Source organism: Bos taurus, chromosome 7 (genome assembly GCF_002263795.3).
Source record: "Bos taurus isolate L1 Dominette 01449 registration number 42190680 breed Hereford chromosome 7, ARS-UCD2.0, whole genome shotgun sequence".
Taxonomy (NCBI): Eukaryota; Metazoa; Chordata; class Mammalia; order Artiodactyla; family Bovidae; genus Bos; species Bos taurus.
The window spans coordinates 25,591,949-25,607,727 of NC_037334.1; the positions used below are offsets into that span (position 1 = coordinate 25,591,949).

At 37.1% G+C, this 15,779-nt stretch overlaps 1 protein-coding gene across 1 annotated transcript in view; it reads left to right on the forward strand.

Moving 5' to 3' along the window:
- Positions 1-15,779, forward strand: part of FBN2 (fibrillin 2) — a 221,986-nt gene that overhangs the window by 107,235 nt on the left and 98,972 nt on the right. Inside the window, exons 9-12 of the mRNA NM_001278588.1 lie at positions 10,001-10,153; positions 11,616-11,849; positions 12,781-12,918; positions 15,310-15,429. Of these exons, the coding sequence (NP_001265517.1) occupies positions 10,001-10,153; positions 11,616-11,849; positions 12,781-12,918; positions 15,310-15,429 (645 nt within the window). The remainder of the gene's footprint in view (positions 1-10,000; positions 10,154-11,615; positions 11,850-12,780; positions 12,919-15,309; positions 15,430-15,779) is intronic.

Sequence of the window (15,779 nt, forward strand, 5' to 3'; positions counted from 1 at the left end):
AGTGGTTGAAGATGGGTTAAGATGAAGATTCTATTGCTGAGGCTCTTAACTGCCTTTCTAAGAAGTTTCAGCTTGATCCTGAGGACAGTGAGAGCCCATGAAGAATTGTGAGCAGCACAGAGACAAAAATCAGTGGGGGAAATCTCTTTAAGAGAAATGAGGAAGATCTTTAGAGAGTGATATATAGAGTGGTGATCAGGATATGCTGTCCCTGTGCAGCACTCTGTGTGATGATGGATGTTGATTGCCTGCGTTACATGCATGCATGCATTTGCAAATGCTTGAAGCATAACCCCAAACTCCTAAATATGTTTAACTAATAACACAGTAATCCAAGTCTATGCCCAACCAATAATGCTGAAAAAGCTGAAGTTGAACAGTTCTGTGAAGACCTACAAGACCTTCTAGAACTAACACCCCCAAAAGATGTCCTTTCCATTATAGGGGACTAGAATGTAAAAGAAGGAAGTCAAGAATTAATTACCTGGAGTAACGGGCAAATTTGGCCTTGGAATACAGAAGGGCAAAGGCTAAGAGAGTTTGCCAAGAGAACGCACTGGTCATAGCAAACACTCTCTTCCAACAACACAAGAGAAGACTCTACACATGGACATCACCAGATGGTCAACACCGAAAGCAGATTGATTATATTCTTTGCAGCCAAAGATGGAGAAGCTCTATACAGTCAGCAAAAACAAGATCAGGAGCTAATGTGGCTCAGATCATGAACTCCTTATTGTCAAATTCAGACTGAAATTGAAGAAAGTAGGGAAAACCACTAGACCATTAAGGTATGACCTAAATCAAATCCCTTATGATTATACAGTGGAAGTAACAAATAGATTCAAGGGATTAGATCTAATAGACAGAGTGTCTGAAGAACTATGGATGCAGGTTCGTGACATTGTACCGGAGGCAGTGATCGAGACCATCCCCAAGAAAAAGAAATGCAAAAAGGCAAAATGGTCTGAGGAGGCCTTACAAACAGCTCTGAAAAGAAGAGAAGTGAAAGACAAAGGAGAAAAGGAAAGATATACCCATTTGAATGCAGAGTTCCAAATAGCAAGGAGAGATAAGAAAGCCTTCCTCAGTGATCGATGCAAAGAAATAGATAAAACAATAGAATGGGAAAGACTAGAGATACCAAGGGAACTTTCATGCAAAGATGGGACAATAAAGGACAGAAATGGTATGGACCTAACAGAAGCAGAAGATAATAAGAAGAGGTGACAAGAATACACAGAACTGTGCAAAAAAGATATTCATGACGCAGATAATCATGATGGTGTGATCACTCACCTAGAGCCAGACATTCTGGAATGCGAAGTCAAGTGAGCATTAGGAAGCATCACTACAAACAAAACTAGTGGAGGTGATGGAATTCCAGTTGAGCTATTTCAAATCCTGAAAGATGATGCTGTGAAAGTGCTACACTCAATATGTCAGCAAATTTGGAAAACTCAGCAGTGGCCATAGGACTGGAAAAGGTCAGTTTTCATTCCAGTCCCAAAGAAAGGCAATGCCAAAGAATGCTCAAACTACCGCACAATTGCACTCATCTCACACACTAGTAAAATAATGCTCAAAATTCTCCAAGCCAGGCTTCAGCAATACGTGAACTGTGAACTTCCAGATGTTCAAGCTGGATTTAGAAAAGGCAGAGGAACCAGAGATCAAATTGCCAACATCCGCTGGGTCATCAAAAAAGCAAGAGAGTTCCAGAAAAATATCTACTTCTGCTTTATTGACTATGCCAAAGCCTTTGACTGTATGGATCACCACAAACTGTGGGAAATTCTTCAAGAGGTGGAAATACCAGAAAACTTGACCTGCCTTCTGAGAAATCTGTATGCAGGTCAAGAAACAACAGTTAGAACTGGACATGAAACAACAGACTGGTTCCAAATCAGGAAAGGAGTACGTCAAGGCTGTATATTGTCACCCTGCTTATTTAACTTCTTTGCATAATACATTATGAGAAATGCTGGACTGGATGAAGCACAAACTGGAATCAAGATTGCCAGAAGAAATATCAATACCCTCATATATGCAGATGACACCTCCCTTATAGCAGAATGTGAAGAAGAACTAAAGAGCCTCTTGATGCAAGTGAAAGAGGAGAGTGAAAAAGTTGGCTTAAAACTCAACATTCAGAAAACTAAGATCATGGCATCTGGTCCCATCACTTCATGAGAAATAGATGGGGAAACAGTGCAAACAGTGAGAACTTTATTTTTTTCTGGCTCCAAAATCACTGTAGATGGTGACTGCAGTCATGAAATTAAAAGACGCTTGCTCTTTGGAAGAAGAGCTATGACAGCTTATTAAAAAGCAGAGACATTACTTTGCCAGCAAAGGTCCATCTGGTCAAGGCTATGGCTTTTCCAGTAGTCATGTATGGATGTGAGAGTTGGACTCTATAAAGAAAGCTGAGTGCCGAAGAATAAATGCTTTTGAACTGTGGTGTTGTAGAAGACTCTTGAGAGTCCTTTGGACATCAAGATCCAACCAGTCCATCCTAAAGGAAATCAGTCCTGAATATTCATTGGAAGGACTGATGTTGAAGCTGAAACTCCAATACTTTGGCTACCTTATGCAAAAAACTGACTCATTTGAAAAGACCCTGATGCTGGGAAAGATTGAAGGTAGGAGGAGAAGGGGTTGACAGAGAATGAGATGGTTGGAAGGCATCACTGACTTAATGAACATGCATTTGAGTAAACTCCGGGAGTTGGTGATGGACAGGGAGGCCTGGTGTGCTGCAGTCCATGGAGTCGCAAAGAGTTTGACACGACTGAGTGGCTAAAATGAACTGAAAAGGGGTAGAGGAGACAGGGATGAAACCATATACTATATAGCATTTTAGGTTTAATCAGAAAAATCATATACAAGTGACTGGGGAGTCAGGGGGTGTAGTTTAAATTAAGAAAGAATGTCCTTGAAAGAGAAAGTTAGGTGATGAGGAAGAAAAATTCCACTGCTTTAAAGGAAGAAGTAAACCAAGGAGCCACAGTGGTTCTTTCTCATTCATTCTTCCTAGTTCTAGTTAGTCGTGTATGATGGCAACATGAAAGCAATATGCAAGATTTTAGAAATAGCAAGAATCTGCAGAATTAGTCAAATGGAACTCAGATTAATGCCAGACCCTCAGAGAAGCAAGTGCGGGCCTGCAGAATCTGGATGAAGTCTGAGGCCGTGATTTTTTATCTATCGAACACATACTATCACTAGTCTTCTGACTTGAGCTCACCTCATCACGGCTTTCTGGTTAACCCCTTCATTTTTAATGAGCAAAGCTCACTCAACAGGAGATGTATTTTTTCAAGGTACAACCTCCCTCATCTTTTACCAAGTTTTCATCACATTGTATAATTAACTGTTAGTTCTTTTAAATCAAGTTTAGACTAAATGTCAAGCCAGGAAACAAACTCTGATAAGAGTACCATTATTTTGTTTCAAGGTAGATTTATATTTTAATCAGAGAAGATGGATTACTTCCTCTTTCTCAGTGTGGCTTTCAATAAGGCTTGATGTAAACCTTCTTCTGGGAGTATAGCGAGGGTGATAAGAGATTATTAGAGGAATAGACATGTTTTCATTACTTACGACCATATCAGTTCTGCAGTTAAACACATACCAAGCACTAGAAGAATTTGTTCTAATGATGTTATAAACAGGCTTCATCTTTCTTTGCCCCTAATAATTCCATATTTCAAGGGATGGCATGTCTTGACAACTCTTAGTTGTATGGGATGTTCCTTTTTATTCTTCCATATGGCACATTTTCAACAGAGTACTTTCTAAGGACCATGCAGTTTAGAGATACAAACGAAATAACCCATCTGTCAGGCACTGTTTTCCTTTTGTAATGTATTTTTGGAGAGATCTTAACTATGAGATATCACACTACATGGTGTCTGTATCTCATTTTCATGTTTTGATGCAAAGGATTGAAAGTAGATTGTTTATGTCTCCAACGTTATTGCTATTGTCCAGTTGTTAAGTCATGTCCCACTTTGTGACCCCATGAACTGCAGCATGCAAGGCTTCCCTGTCCTTCACCATCTCCCTGAATTTGCTCAAACTCTTGCCCATTGAGTCAGTGATGCCATCCAATCATCTCATCCTCCATCGCCCCCCTTCTCCTCTTGCCCTCAGTCTTTCCCAGCATCAGGGCCTTTTCCATCGAGTCAGTTCTTCGCATAATGTGGCCAAAGTGTTGAGCTTCAAATTCAGCATCATCCTTCCAATGACTGTTAGGGTTGATTTCCTTTAGGGTTGACTGGTTTGATCTCCTTGAAGATACTAATTGTAGAATTTATGAAAATTAGTTATGATTTACTTGCCAGTCCCGTCTTGCTGTCCCTCAGTCCTTTCAGCAGTGACATGGTTTCCTCCAGCATATCTTATAGGACTGATGAAAGGTTTTCAAACTACAGGAGTTAATTATAGTTAACTAATTATAGTTAATTAACTATAGTAGTTAATTATGTTTACTGAATTTGAAGACCTCCTCTTTAACATCAAAAATGTTTTCAGATCCATACATGATGATAACCCAATATCTTTGAGAAAAATACATAATGAAACAAACTACTGAATATTCAATAATAATTTTAAATGAATTTGTATTTTACTAGTCAAAATGGAATATAAATTAGTGGGAAATGTAGTAGTATCTGTATATTATGAGGCATTTTTATTTGCATTGCAGTGTTCAGTATAAGTACACATTTGTGGAGCTCTCACAATGTCCTTGAAGACTTCCAAATTCTGAGACTAATACAGATTCCTGTTCAGCTCCTACTCATTTTTTTTTTTTTAACATATTACCTTATTTCCAGTGTGTTGGTGAATTTGACACATGAGTGGTTTAGAAATGTCAGGGTCTCCCCTGATTTGAAAATCTTCTATGTGGACTTGAGTTTTGTGTTTTCTCGTTGGATAGCTATATCCATTAGATCAAACTTGTTAACTGTTCTGTTCAAATTTTTCCTAGAACTACTAGATTTTATCTACTGTGTCTATCAGTTAGTTACAGAGTTGTATAAATGTTCCACCTTGGTAGTAGATTTCTCAGTTTCTCCATGTGGCCTTTTAAGTTTTTGCTTTAATGTTTTGATGCTATGTTATAAGGTAATGACTGTTTAAAAGTCATATTTTAAAAGTTATATTTTCATAGTGAATTGAACCTTTTTTGAAATGTATTGACTAAAGTTTTCTTTCTTTTCCTCATGATACGTTTCTAAATATTTTTGATGTTTTATCTAATGTCTTTTTCCACCGCATTTTGTAAATTGGAGAGGAAGATTTAAATATATGCCATTTGGATATTTTTTCTCTCAATCTTTCTGCTTCCTTTTGTTTTAAATATGTTTCTTTAAACAGCCTAACTGTAAATTTGGGGGGACATGGTCTCAAAATCTTTATCTTTTAAATTGATATTTAAATTCATTCATGTTTATTACAGTAACTGATGCATTTATTTCTATTATAATTATTTTTTGCTTCTCGTTTATTGTGCTTTTCCTGTACTTTCTCTTTTTTGTTATTTTCTGTTTCTCACTTTCTTTTTTAGATTTATTTTGGCTTTTGTCTCTTCGTTCCCTCTTTCCATTCTTCCATAGCCCATTCTTTTTCATCTGTTGTTTAGAAATACATAATTTATTTCTGTGGTTTTAGTGATTATCCTGGCTGCTTGAGGATACATATATAATAACTTAAAGCCTAAAATTGTCTGTATTTTACCCACATATAAACAGTAAAAGAATATTAGAATGGTTACACTTTGATCTCCCCCTTCCAAGGTAAAAAAGTCCAACCAATTTCCACTCCCCATTTGCAACAGATTAATCATTATTATCATTGTTTGATATTTTATTACTTGTCCATGTATCTTAACAGTGTTTTCCCTCTTTATTTATTCATATATTTCAGACCTTCCACTGGAATTGTTTTCCCTTTTACCTAAAACACCTCTTCTAAAATTTACTTTGGCAAGAACCTTTTTGTAGAAAATTCAGTTTATATTTTCCTGAAAATGGCCTTAATTTATTTCCCTCTGGAAGATGGTTTCTTGGGGTACAGAATTTTAGATTGACAGTTATTTTATCTCAGCATACAGAAGATAATATTCTGTTGTGTTCTAGCATCCACTGGTGCTATTAAGAAGTCAGTGATTGATATAAATATAATTCCTTAGCAGGTAATCTTTTTGTTCTCGCTATTTTTAAGATCTTCACCTTTTCTTTGTTGTTCTGCAGTTTCAGAGTGATGTGGTGCTAACTCTGGATTTCTTTTTAGTTTTCCCACTTTGGATTTATTGGACTACCTAGATCTGAACTTATCTTGCAACATCATTAGAAAGTTGTAAACTAGTATCTGTTCACTGTGGCCTCTCCCCCTATTGTCTGCTTTTGACACTTTCTAATACTCTTATTCGTCTTACTAGATGTAAATTACCTTTTCACACTCACCCCCATAGTTCTTAACCTCTTTCCAAGATTTTCCATCTCTTTGACTCTGAACTACACAACCATGATATATTCAGCTATTTTTTCCAGCTCAGGAATTCTCTCTTCATCTATGTGTAGTTAATTAGTTCAGTTGCTCAGTCATGTCCAATTCTTTGCAACCCCGTGGACTGCAGCACACCAGGCTTCCCTGTCCATCACTAACTCCCGGAGCTTACTCAAACTCATGTCCATTAACTGTGCTATGTGCAGTACACTGCTTAATATAGTCACTAAGTGTGTTATTTCAGTTATGATTGTTTTATTTACAGACATTTCATTGAATGTTTTTAAGTCTCTTCTTTCATTGTTTGTGGACTTGTTTTCTCTGTTCACATTTTTAGTTTTTTAATTGCTTAAATGGATTAAAGGTTATTTAGTTATTAGTATATAATGAATTATCGTTAATTAAAACCAATTAATGATTTTTCAAAATTGATCTGACCATTCCAGTATCTGAAACCTGCTATTTATTCAGCTAACTTTTGCTCATTGAGCCTTGTTTCTCTGTGTGTCATTTATTTACCTACTTCTTCAGTGACTTTACTGTTAGCTACTCCTTTTTTCCTGGAACTTTATATGTGGAAATTCTTTGAGACCTGTGTCAGTATTAAGTCCTCAGTTGTGTTGGTTTTTGTGAGGTACTTTGAATATCCCTACCTGGAGACCTCTTTATGTAATATTCCTCCTTTGAAATTTTCAGAACACAAACCTAATATTTTGACAACAGAGCCATCTATGTGAGAAAGAGCTTGTGGTTTCACATTCTTAGGAAGAGTTTTTTTTTTTTTTTTTTTCCCCCTCCATCCAGCACGAAGGTAGAAAACAGGCAAGTCTCTTAGCTGCTTTTCTCTGCATTAGCCATATAACAAGGATATAGCTGCTTGGGACCCCTACTTTATGAGGGAGTGTCCTGTTTCATTTTGTATTAGAGAGGTGAATCTGGGCTTTTATCTCTTAGGTTCTGGCCCCTGTAAAACTATCAAGAGTTGAAAACCAGAGTCTCCAGAGTTTACAGAAGCCCAAAAGCTGAAACCTAGGTGTGCACTTAACCTCCAAAGATTCTTGTTTTCATTTCATTTTGAGACTCAGTTTTCCCCCTTTTTCATGTCAGTGAGATGATTTTTTTAAAGTAGTTTTTCATATTTTATCAAGAATGTGTCCATGGGGAAGGATACTCAGGGTATCTAATACATCGTTCTGCTGGAAACAGAGCATATATTGCTTTGTTTAATCCTTCCATTAACCCTATTTCATGAATAAGAAGTAGGTAGATATGGTTACAGAATAAAACAATTAACAATATTTTGATGTAAACCTAGGTATTCTGACTCAAGGCCATGACTCTTTTCTTTTTCTTCCCAAATCTTATGGTTCACCTCCTCCTCAGAGATCCTTGAAGAGACAAATATGTTCAGCATACTGTGTAGCACTGAATGTATTTTGTAACAATGGTTACTGTGAAGAGTTTAGAAGTTCCGTATCTTAATTTTCATCCTATTCATGAGGAGTAAATCAAGTAAATTTAAGAATATAATACTTTAGGTTTCTGGAATGAATATTCTAAAAACGATTTTCCTGGATCATTCTTGGGAGTCAAAATCTACCTATGAAATTATTCCCAATGACAGACAGCCTGTCCACACCCAACTGGTGACCCAGCAATCCCACTGCTGGGCATACACACCAAGGAAACCAGAATTGAAAGAGACATGTGTACCCCAGTGTTCATCACAGCACTGTTTACAATAGCCAGGACATGGAAGCAACCTAGATGTCCATCAGCAGATGAATGGATAAGAAAGCTGTGGTACATATACACAATGGAGTATTACTCAGCCATTAAAAAGAATGCATTTGAATCAGTTCTAATGAGGTGGCTGAAACTGGAGCCTATTATACAGAGTGAAGTAAGTCAGAAAGAAAAACACCAATACAGTATACTAATGCATATATATGGAATTTAGAAAGATGGTAACAATGACCCTATATGTGAGTCAGCAAAAGAGACACAGATGTAAAGAACAGACTTTTGGACTCTGTGGGAGAAGGCGAGGGTGGGATGACTTGAGAGAATAGCATTGAAACATGTATACTATCATATGTGAAACAGATTACCAGTCCAGGTTCATTCCATGAGACAAGGTGCTCAGGGCTGGTGCACTGGGATGACCCTGAGAGATGGAATGGGGAGGGAGTTGGGAGGGGGGTTCAGGATGGGGAACAGATGTACACTCATGGCTGATTCATGTCAATGTATGGCAAAAACCACTACAATATTGTAAAGTAATTAACCTCCAATTAAAATAAATAAATTAAAAAAAAATCATGACATTTATAAAGTGTCTGCAGTGCCTTTAAGTAAGCCTGCATGAGTCGAATTATGTACTTTCTCTTGGTCATACTGGGTTTCTTTTGGGGACTGATAGGCATTCTGATTCTTACATGGAATAATACCTAACTAAAGCCAATTGTTTTATTTAACAATAGTGTGGAAGCAACCTGAGGTAAGCTTTGGACCATTTAAGAAAATAATATATTTATTTTTAAACTCAGTGTCTAGTGTAAAAATATTAGACCTTCCCTATTAATAGCATTATTTATAGTTAACAGTTTCATCTGCATCAATGACGTGTAGCTCCTGATGGTTGTGGTGTGTGTTTCCTCTTGTGGTCATGGACAGAATGTCTTGGAAGCACCTTGTTAAAAGTTAAATAATATGCAGTGAAACTGGACTCACTCTTTTTGGCGCTTCAAATAAAATCAGAAAGTACTTCCCTCGTGGTTTTTGGGGCTGTACGTGCCCTTGCCCTCTGTACAAGAGCTCAGAATCTTCCACCTCCCTTCTGCCTTCTCTTTAGCCGTCACGTTGACTCCTCGTTTTTCACGCACGTGAAACACATCTTCTTCTTTCTCTTTGAACTTCTCTTCTTCCAGGTTACTTGTGTGGCTCATGCTCTCCCCTTATTAAAGTCTGCTCAGATGTCACTGCCTCAAAGGAGCTGTTTTTGATCAGTCTTTCTAAAATAGTACCTGCGATAGTTTTGTATTGCTGTGTAATAAATAACAGACAATTTCTGTAGTGAACAACAGTATGCATCTGCAGGTCTGCTGGGTGACTGATTGACTAGTCTAGGCTGAGATGGGTCTGTCGCTTTCCCTCATTTGAGCTCTGTGTCTGTCTGGGTGTGGCTTCTTACTGCATACTTACTGCATACTTAATTCTTACTTCTTACTTACAGCTCCTAGCTGCTTCATGCCTCTCTTTTTTGTACACCTAGGGTATGGCATGGCACAGGTGCTCAGTGAGTATTTGCTTGTAAATAGACAAAAGCATGAATAAATGTGATAGAAATGGAAAGAATGAGATGTAATAGAAATTAAGTAAAATAATCCCCTTAACTTAGCATCTCCTAACGTGTACAGTAAATGATGTGAGGACTCAGGGTAATTCTGTCATGTCTTCTATTTTCTTTTCCCATGTTTAGATCAGAGAACAGGCACGTGTTTCTCGGGCCTGGTGAACGGTCGCTGTGCACAAGAGCTTCCGGGCAGGATGACCAGAATGCAGTGCTGCTGTGAGCCCGGCCGCTGCTGGGGCATCGGAACCATTCCTGAAGCCTGTCCTGTCAGAGGCTCTGGTGAGCTGTTGGCTGCTCATGTGCTCAGGACACGCAGTGGCAGGAAAATTAGTAACAATAATGTGCTTTGGTGTTTTCCTTAAACACAGATCATCTTTGCATTCCTTTTAGTATCTTCAATATGACTTGGGTGATTTTTGTGGGGGTTAGGGTGACATTGTTTATTGGAATCAATCTTCATTCTATTCTTTTTGTTAATATTAGGAAAAAACCCTAACCACTGATCATGTATTAACTTTAAGCAAGAATTTTAATAATTATTTTAAATGTCGGTATTTAAGTTCAGTTTTAAAACCTAATCTTCCATTTGAAGCTGGAGTAACAAAGTTTGGTCTTCATTTATTTTATTTTAGGCATACCCTCAGCTTATTGTGCTCCAGTCCTTAAGAGATATTTCCTCCCTTTTCTAATGACCTTGAAAATTCAGAATACACTGAATTTTGTATTCAGAATTCACTGTCATTCACTTTGCTATATTAACTGCTGTGTAGCTGAGGCTATACCAGAAAATTGCTCTAAGATGAACAAGAAGTAGTTCCTCCTGTTAATATAACATGCATAGTAAAGTGTAGTGTTCATCACATAAAAGTATATTGATAATGTGTTATTATATTGCCTCCATGTTGTAAGTATGAAAAATAATTCAGCTTTTTGAAACATGCTTATAAACATACACATCTGTATGTTCTGTTATGGAGGGAAAAAAATAAAGGCCTTTCTTTCTAAATTTCTAATCCTTGAAATTCCAAAATTGAGTAGTAAAATTTTTTAAAAACCAGAGGTAAAGCATAGTGTGTAATTTTGGAAACCCATCATCCTAGTCATATTAATACTCAAACAATTACTTGAGTTAAACAGTTTTCATTTTTTCTTATATGGTGCCCTAATTCTGAGAACAATTAAGAAAATAAGGCAATTATACATTTTTCCCTCAACTCTGATACTTGGACAAACAATTAGCAGATTTAAAAGCGTACTAAATGCTGTATTCTGTTAAGAGTCCACATTAGAAAAAAAATTATTCTAAATTATATTAATCCCTTAAAAAAAGAAAAGAGGGAAAATGTGTAGGTATGATACTGATGGAGATTTAAGTAAAACCAAATATAGAATGAATTACTTAAAGGTTTAGTATCCATCTATTCAAGTGAATTTCTTGCAGATGCAAGTTATATCTGGAATTTTATGAGTTGCACTTAGAGACATAAAATCAAAGAATATGTATAGACAGTTCTTTGGGTATGCAACTCAGTTAAAACATGGCTTATAGATTTCCATTTTTTCCTGAAGCACCTGTATTTTTCCTGCTACTGCTAGCATTGAAAACATTTATCAAGCTAATAACTGACTTATTCATATCATGAAGCATAGATAACCTAAAATGATTATCACAACACACAAATTACCTTTATTATGCAGAAATATATCCATTTGTGTTTAACTGAACTTTCTTCTCTTTTAGAGGAATATCGCAGACTTTGCTTGGATGGACTTCCAATAGGAGGGATTCCAGGGAGTGCTGGTTCCAGACCTGGAAGCGCTGGGGGGAATGGCTTTGCCCCAAGTGGCAATGGCAATGGCTATGGCCCCGGAGGAGCAGGCTTCATCCCCATTCCTGGAGGCAACGGCTTTTCCCCTGGCGTTGGGGGAGCTGGTGTAGGGGCCGGGGGGCAGGGGCCCATCATCACGGGACTAAGTGAGTGTTCACTTTGTGTGTAGACTCTTTAGCTTTCCCCCTTTAAAGATATTATAATATCTAATCCTTTTTCCCAAAAGGTGTGTGTGTGTGTGTGTGCAGAAACCTACTTCGAGGTCTAAAGCATAATACAGTAAAACAGTCTTAGTAAAGTGTTATTTTTATGTTCCATAAACTTTCTAAGTTGGAGAAAAGACTGAGTGACCCAGGTTCTCTTTGAAAATAGAGGTGAGAGTGGGGTAATATTCCAAGACCAGATGATGCCATTAAAGAGCATTCTTTTTGATTCCAGTGTATTTCATTTGGCTGCTTGTAGCTGTCTCAATCATACACTCCTTGAATTATTTTCCAGAACCATTTCTCAACTGAATTAAGTTGAATATGTCTTGCTTGTGCCTAAACAAATATTATAATGAAATATCTTTTCTTTTCCTCGCCCTCTTTTGTTGAATAACTTGAGAAATTGAGAACTGTGGGCCTCTAGCCAGAATTGGCATTGGCGTGCTTGACGTTTAAGTTCATTCTTTTTTAAAATAACTGCTCTTGCTAATAATATTTAATGATGTCTTACAGTGTTATGTTTGTTCTTTTTGGCATATTGCCTGTTTACTATATCTGGATATTCAGCATGCTTACCAAAAAAAAAAAAAAGTGGGAAGCATTCAAATGTACAGTAGAACATTCCTGATGTTTTAAAAAGACGACATTATGGGCAAAGTTTCCATATATATGACTTAACAAACACAAGTTATAACCCTGTGTCTCAAGAATAGTTTTTAAATTCCAACATTAAAGTTTTAATAAAATACAGAATAATGTAGGCTTTTGATATGGACACCTAAATAATGTACTTAAACATCCTTTTGAAAATCGACTTTAAAGAAAGTAATCCGGAGTGATGGAATATCATTTGTGCTCTGATTTTTCACAGCTATTCTGAACCAGACAATAGATATCTGTAAGCACCATGCTAATCTCTGTTTAAATGGACGCTGCATACCTACTGTCTCTAGTTACCGATGTGAATGCAACATGGGTTATAAGCAGGATGCAAATGGGGATTGCATAGGTAAGTTCACGAGTCCTTCATTCTTCTTAGTTTTTTAAATAGCTTTTAGACTACAGGAACAAGTAGGGCTGAATATGATGTTGAAGTAAAGCTAATTTCCAAGTTGTCTTTCTTATGTGTTTACATTTCCATGTGCTTCCTTAACCTACTGCTGAGCTGGACTTTTCCAAGAATCCCCTACCTGGGACTTCCCTGGCTGTCCAGTGGTTAAGACTGCATGCTTCCACTGCAGGGGGTGCAGGTTCTATCCTCTGGTCCAAGATCCTACATACTGCATGACATGGCCAGAAAGAAAAAGAAAAAACAATCCCCTGTCCTTTCTGGTTCTAAATGTTATGATTTCTGTCTCTGCCCCTCCCTTTTCTTCCTTCTTCACTGAGTAACACTGGATATATGGTGACATCATGAACATGAGCTGTAAGGCAGAGATTGGGAAGAAGTGGTTGATGAATCTCTTTGGGGCATGTTGAATTTTAGGTGTCTTGGGTATTGACCTGTAGAGGGGTAAAGCTAAGAGGAGTGTTCAGGACTTGAGTTAAAAATTTAGGAGTCAGCAACATATAGGTGATTATTGCAGCCAGGCTGAAAAACAGAGTTAAAAGATAGCAGGAGTAGTACAGCTAGAACCCTGGGGACTAGCAACATTAGTAATAATGTTGATGAGATGGCAAAATAATCTAGAAAATATGTATCACGGAAGCCTTGAAAAGGTGTGCTTTCAAGAGAAAAGGCGTGTTAAGTACAGCCAAAAAATGAAATACAAAGAGGACAAAAAAAACGCTGCTGTATTTGGCAATGAAGAGAGTTTTGATGATCTTTTAAGGACAGTTTTAGGACCATGGGGCTTCCCTTGTGACTCAGCTGGTAAAAAATCTGCCTGCAATGCCAGAGATCTGGGTTGGATCCCTGGGTTGGGAAGATCCCTTGGAGAGGGGAAAGGCTACCCACTCCAGTATTTTGGCCTGGAGAATTCCAGGGACTGTATAGTCCTTGGTGTTGCAAAGAATCAGACACGACCTGCAGCACTGTCTTCTGAAGCTTATCTGGCCTGGTGCGCACCCATTAGTCATGCCTGATATGCTTACTAACACTCTCAACTCTGTCTTTTCTCATTTTTGCTTCATTCTTTTGGCTCAACCAGAAGCTTAAATGTGAGTCTCAATGGAGGCATCTTTGGATGAATTGAAAAAGTATTTACTCCTGTTTTTCTTCGTTGTTTTTAATTTTATTTGCTCTGAGTGTTTTTTCCCCCCTCTGTTACCAGAGAAAGTTTAATTGCTTTCAGTCTAGGTGTTGATATTAATGAAGTTGGTGAGTTTGGTAGAGTACAGTTCCTCTTTTAAGAATATCTGTGAAAGAAGCAATCTGTTTACAAAAATGGTAAAACTGTGAATTGATTTTACTGTTGTGCTCACCAATTTAGCTGAAATTGTATATGTTAATGGCTTCTCTGTGTCTATGAAAGGACAAATCATTATGCCCTAACCAGTCAGCCAGGCTTTTAATTCACCAGCATTCAAAATAATACTTAGTGGGCATTGCTTTTTCTAACACAAACATGATTTCTCTAGGATTTAACTAATCCTTGCTGTCCACTTTGTCATTCAGTTGCACAGTCCTTGAATTCTGTGATAAATTTGCATTTGATCAAGACTTAGAGAATTTAAAGAGAGAGCAGTGACGTTTCTCACCTTTAGGATCAGAATCAGTATTTCCATAAAACTTCATTTTATACAAAAAAATCCCTGTGCCAATTTTAAGATCCTAGAGAAACCAGCAACTACTGAATATAATAAACTTTTTTTTAAACTTAATTTTCATTTTTACACTATCCCGTGTTTTTTGCTTCAAGATATTATCCAAGCCTTAATACAAAGTTACATATATAGTTGAGTTCACAAAAAATAGTTAACAAAAAATTCCATAATTTATCTGTCTTTTTAAAAACTAATAGAGTGACAACATATAATATAAATATATATCTTTTAAAAATCTTTTAATTAATCTTCTAACTCTGTAGTAAGCCTTAAAGAGGCTATTAACTTGCCCAGATTACTTAGATAATAAACATTTTCTAGCCTCTGGGAACTCATGGCTATGTCTTCCCCAAGCTCATACTTTTGATCATTGTACATTATTCAAATTGAAAGACCATTATTTCTTGGTTAAACCAAATTCTCTTGTATTCTCCAATAGGTGATATTTTTGTTAACTCTCCAGATGGGCCTCTGTAGTTGAAGAAAGGAATTTTTATTCCTTTATAAATACTCTGCTATTTAGACTATTAGCACTGACTGGCCTTCTCTCAAATTTGGGAGGCCTAAATGTATTTTAAACAAACATTTCTAGAAATGGAGTGAAGTCTGTAATGGTTTCTTTTGCTGCTCACAGATGTTGATGAATGCACATCAAATCCCTGCACTAATGGAGATTGTGTTAACACACCTGGATCCTATTATTGTAAATGTCACGCCGGATTCCAGCGGACTCCTACCAAGCAAGCATGCATTGGTAAGGCAGCTTGCTTTCACATATGAAAATGTTCCATGAAATATTGTGACCCAGGCTGTTGAGGTTAAAAGTGAATTTATTCAAGAAAGACATGGAATGAAATAAGTGCTGTTACATTATTACAGATTGACTGCATGTTACCCTCAAAGTGCTCTCTTCAAACATAAATACTTTTTTGCATATGTAACACAGGCAGTGTGGTATCTGGTGTCACAAAAAAAAACCTGGTATATCTTCCTTCCCTAGATTACAGCTTCCTTTCTCCAAGTAAGATCAGTAGTATTACTGCTCTCTGATTAACGGAGTTTAAGATTTATTGTTGTTCTCAGCTACTGTTTTCTTTGAACCTC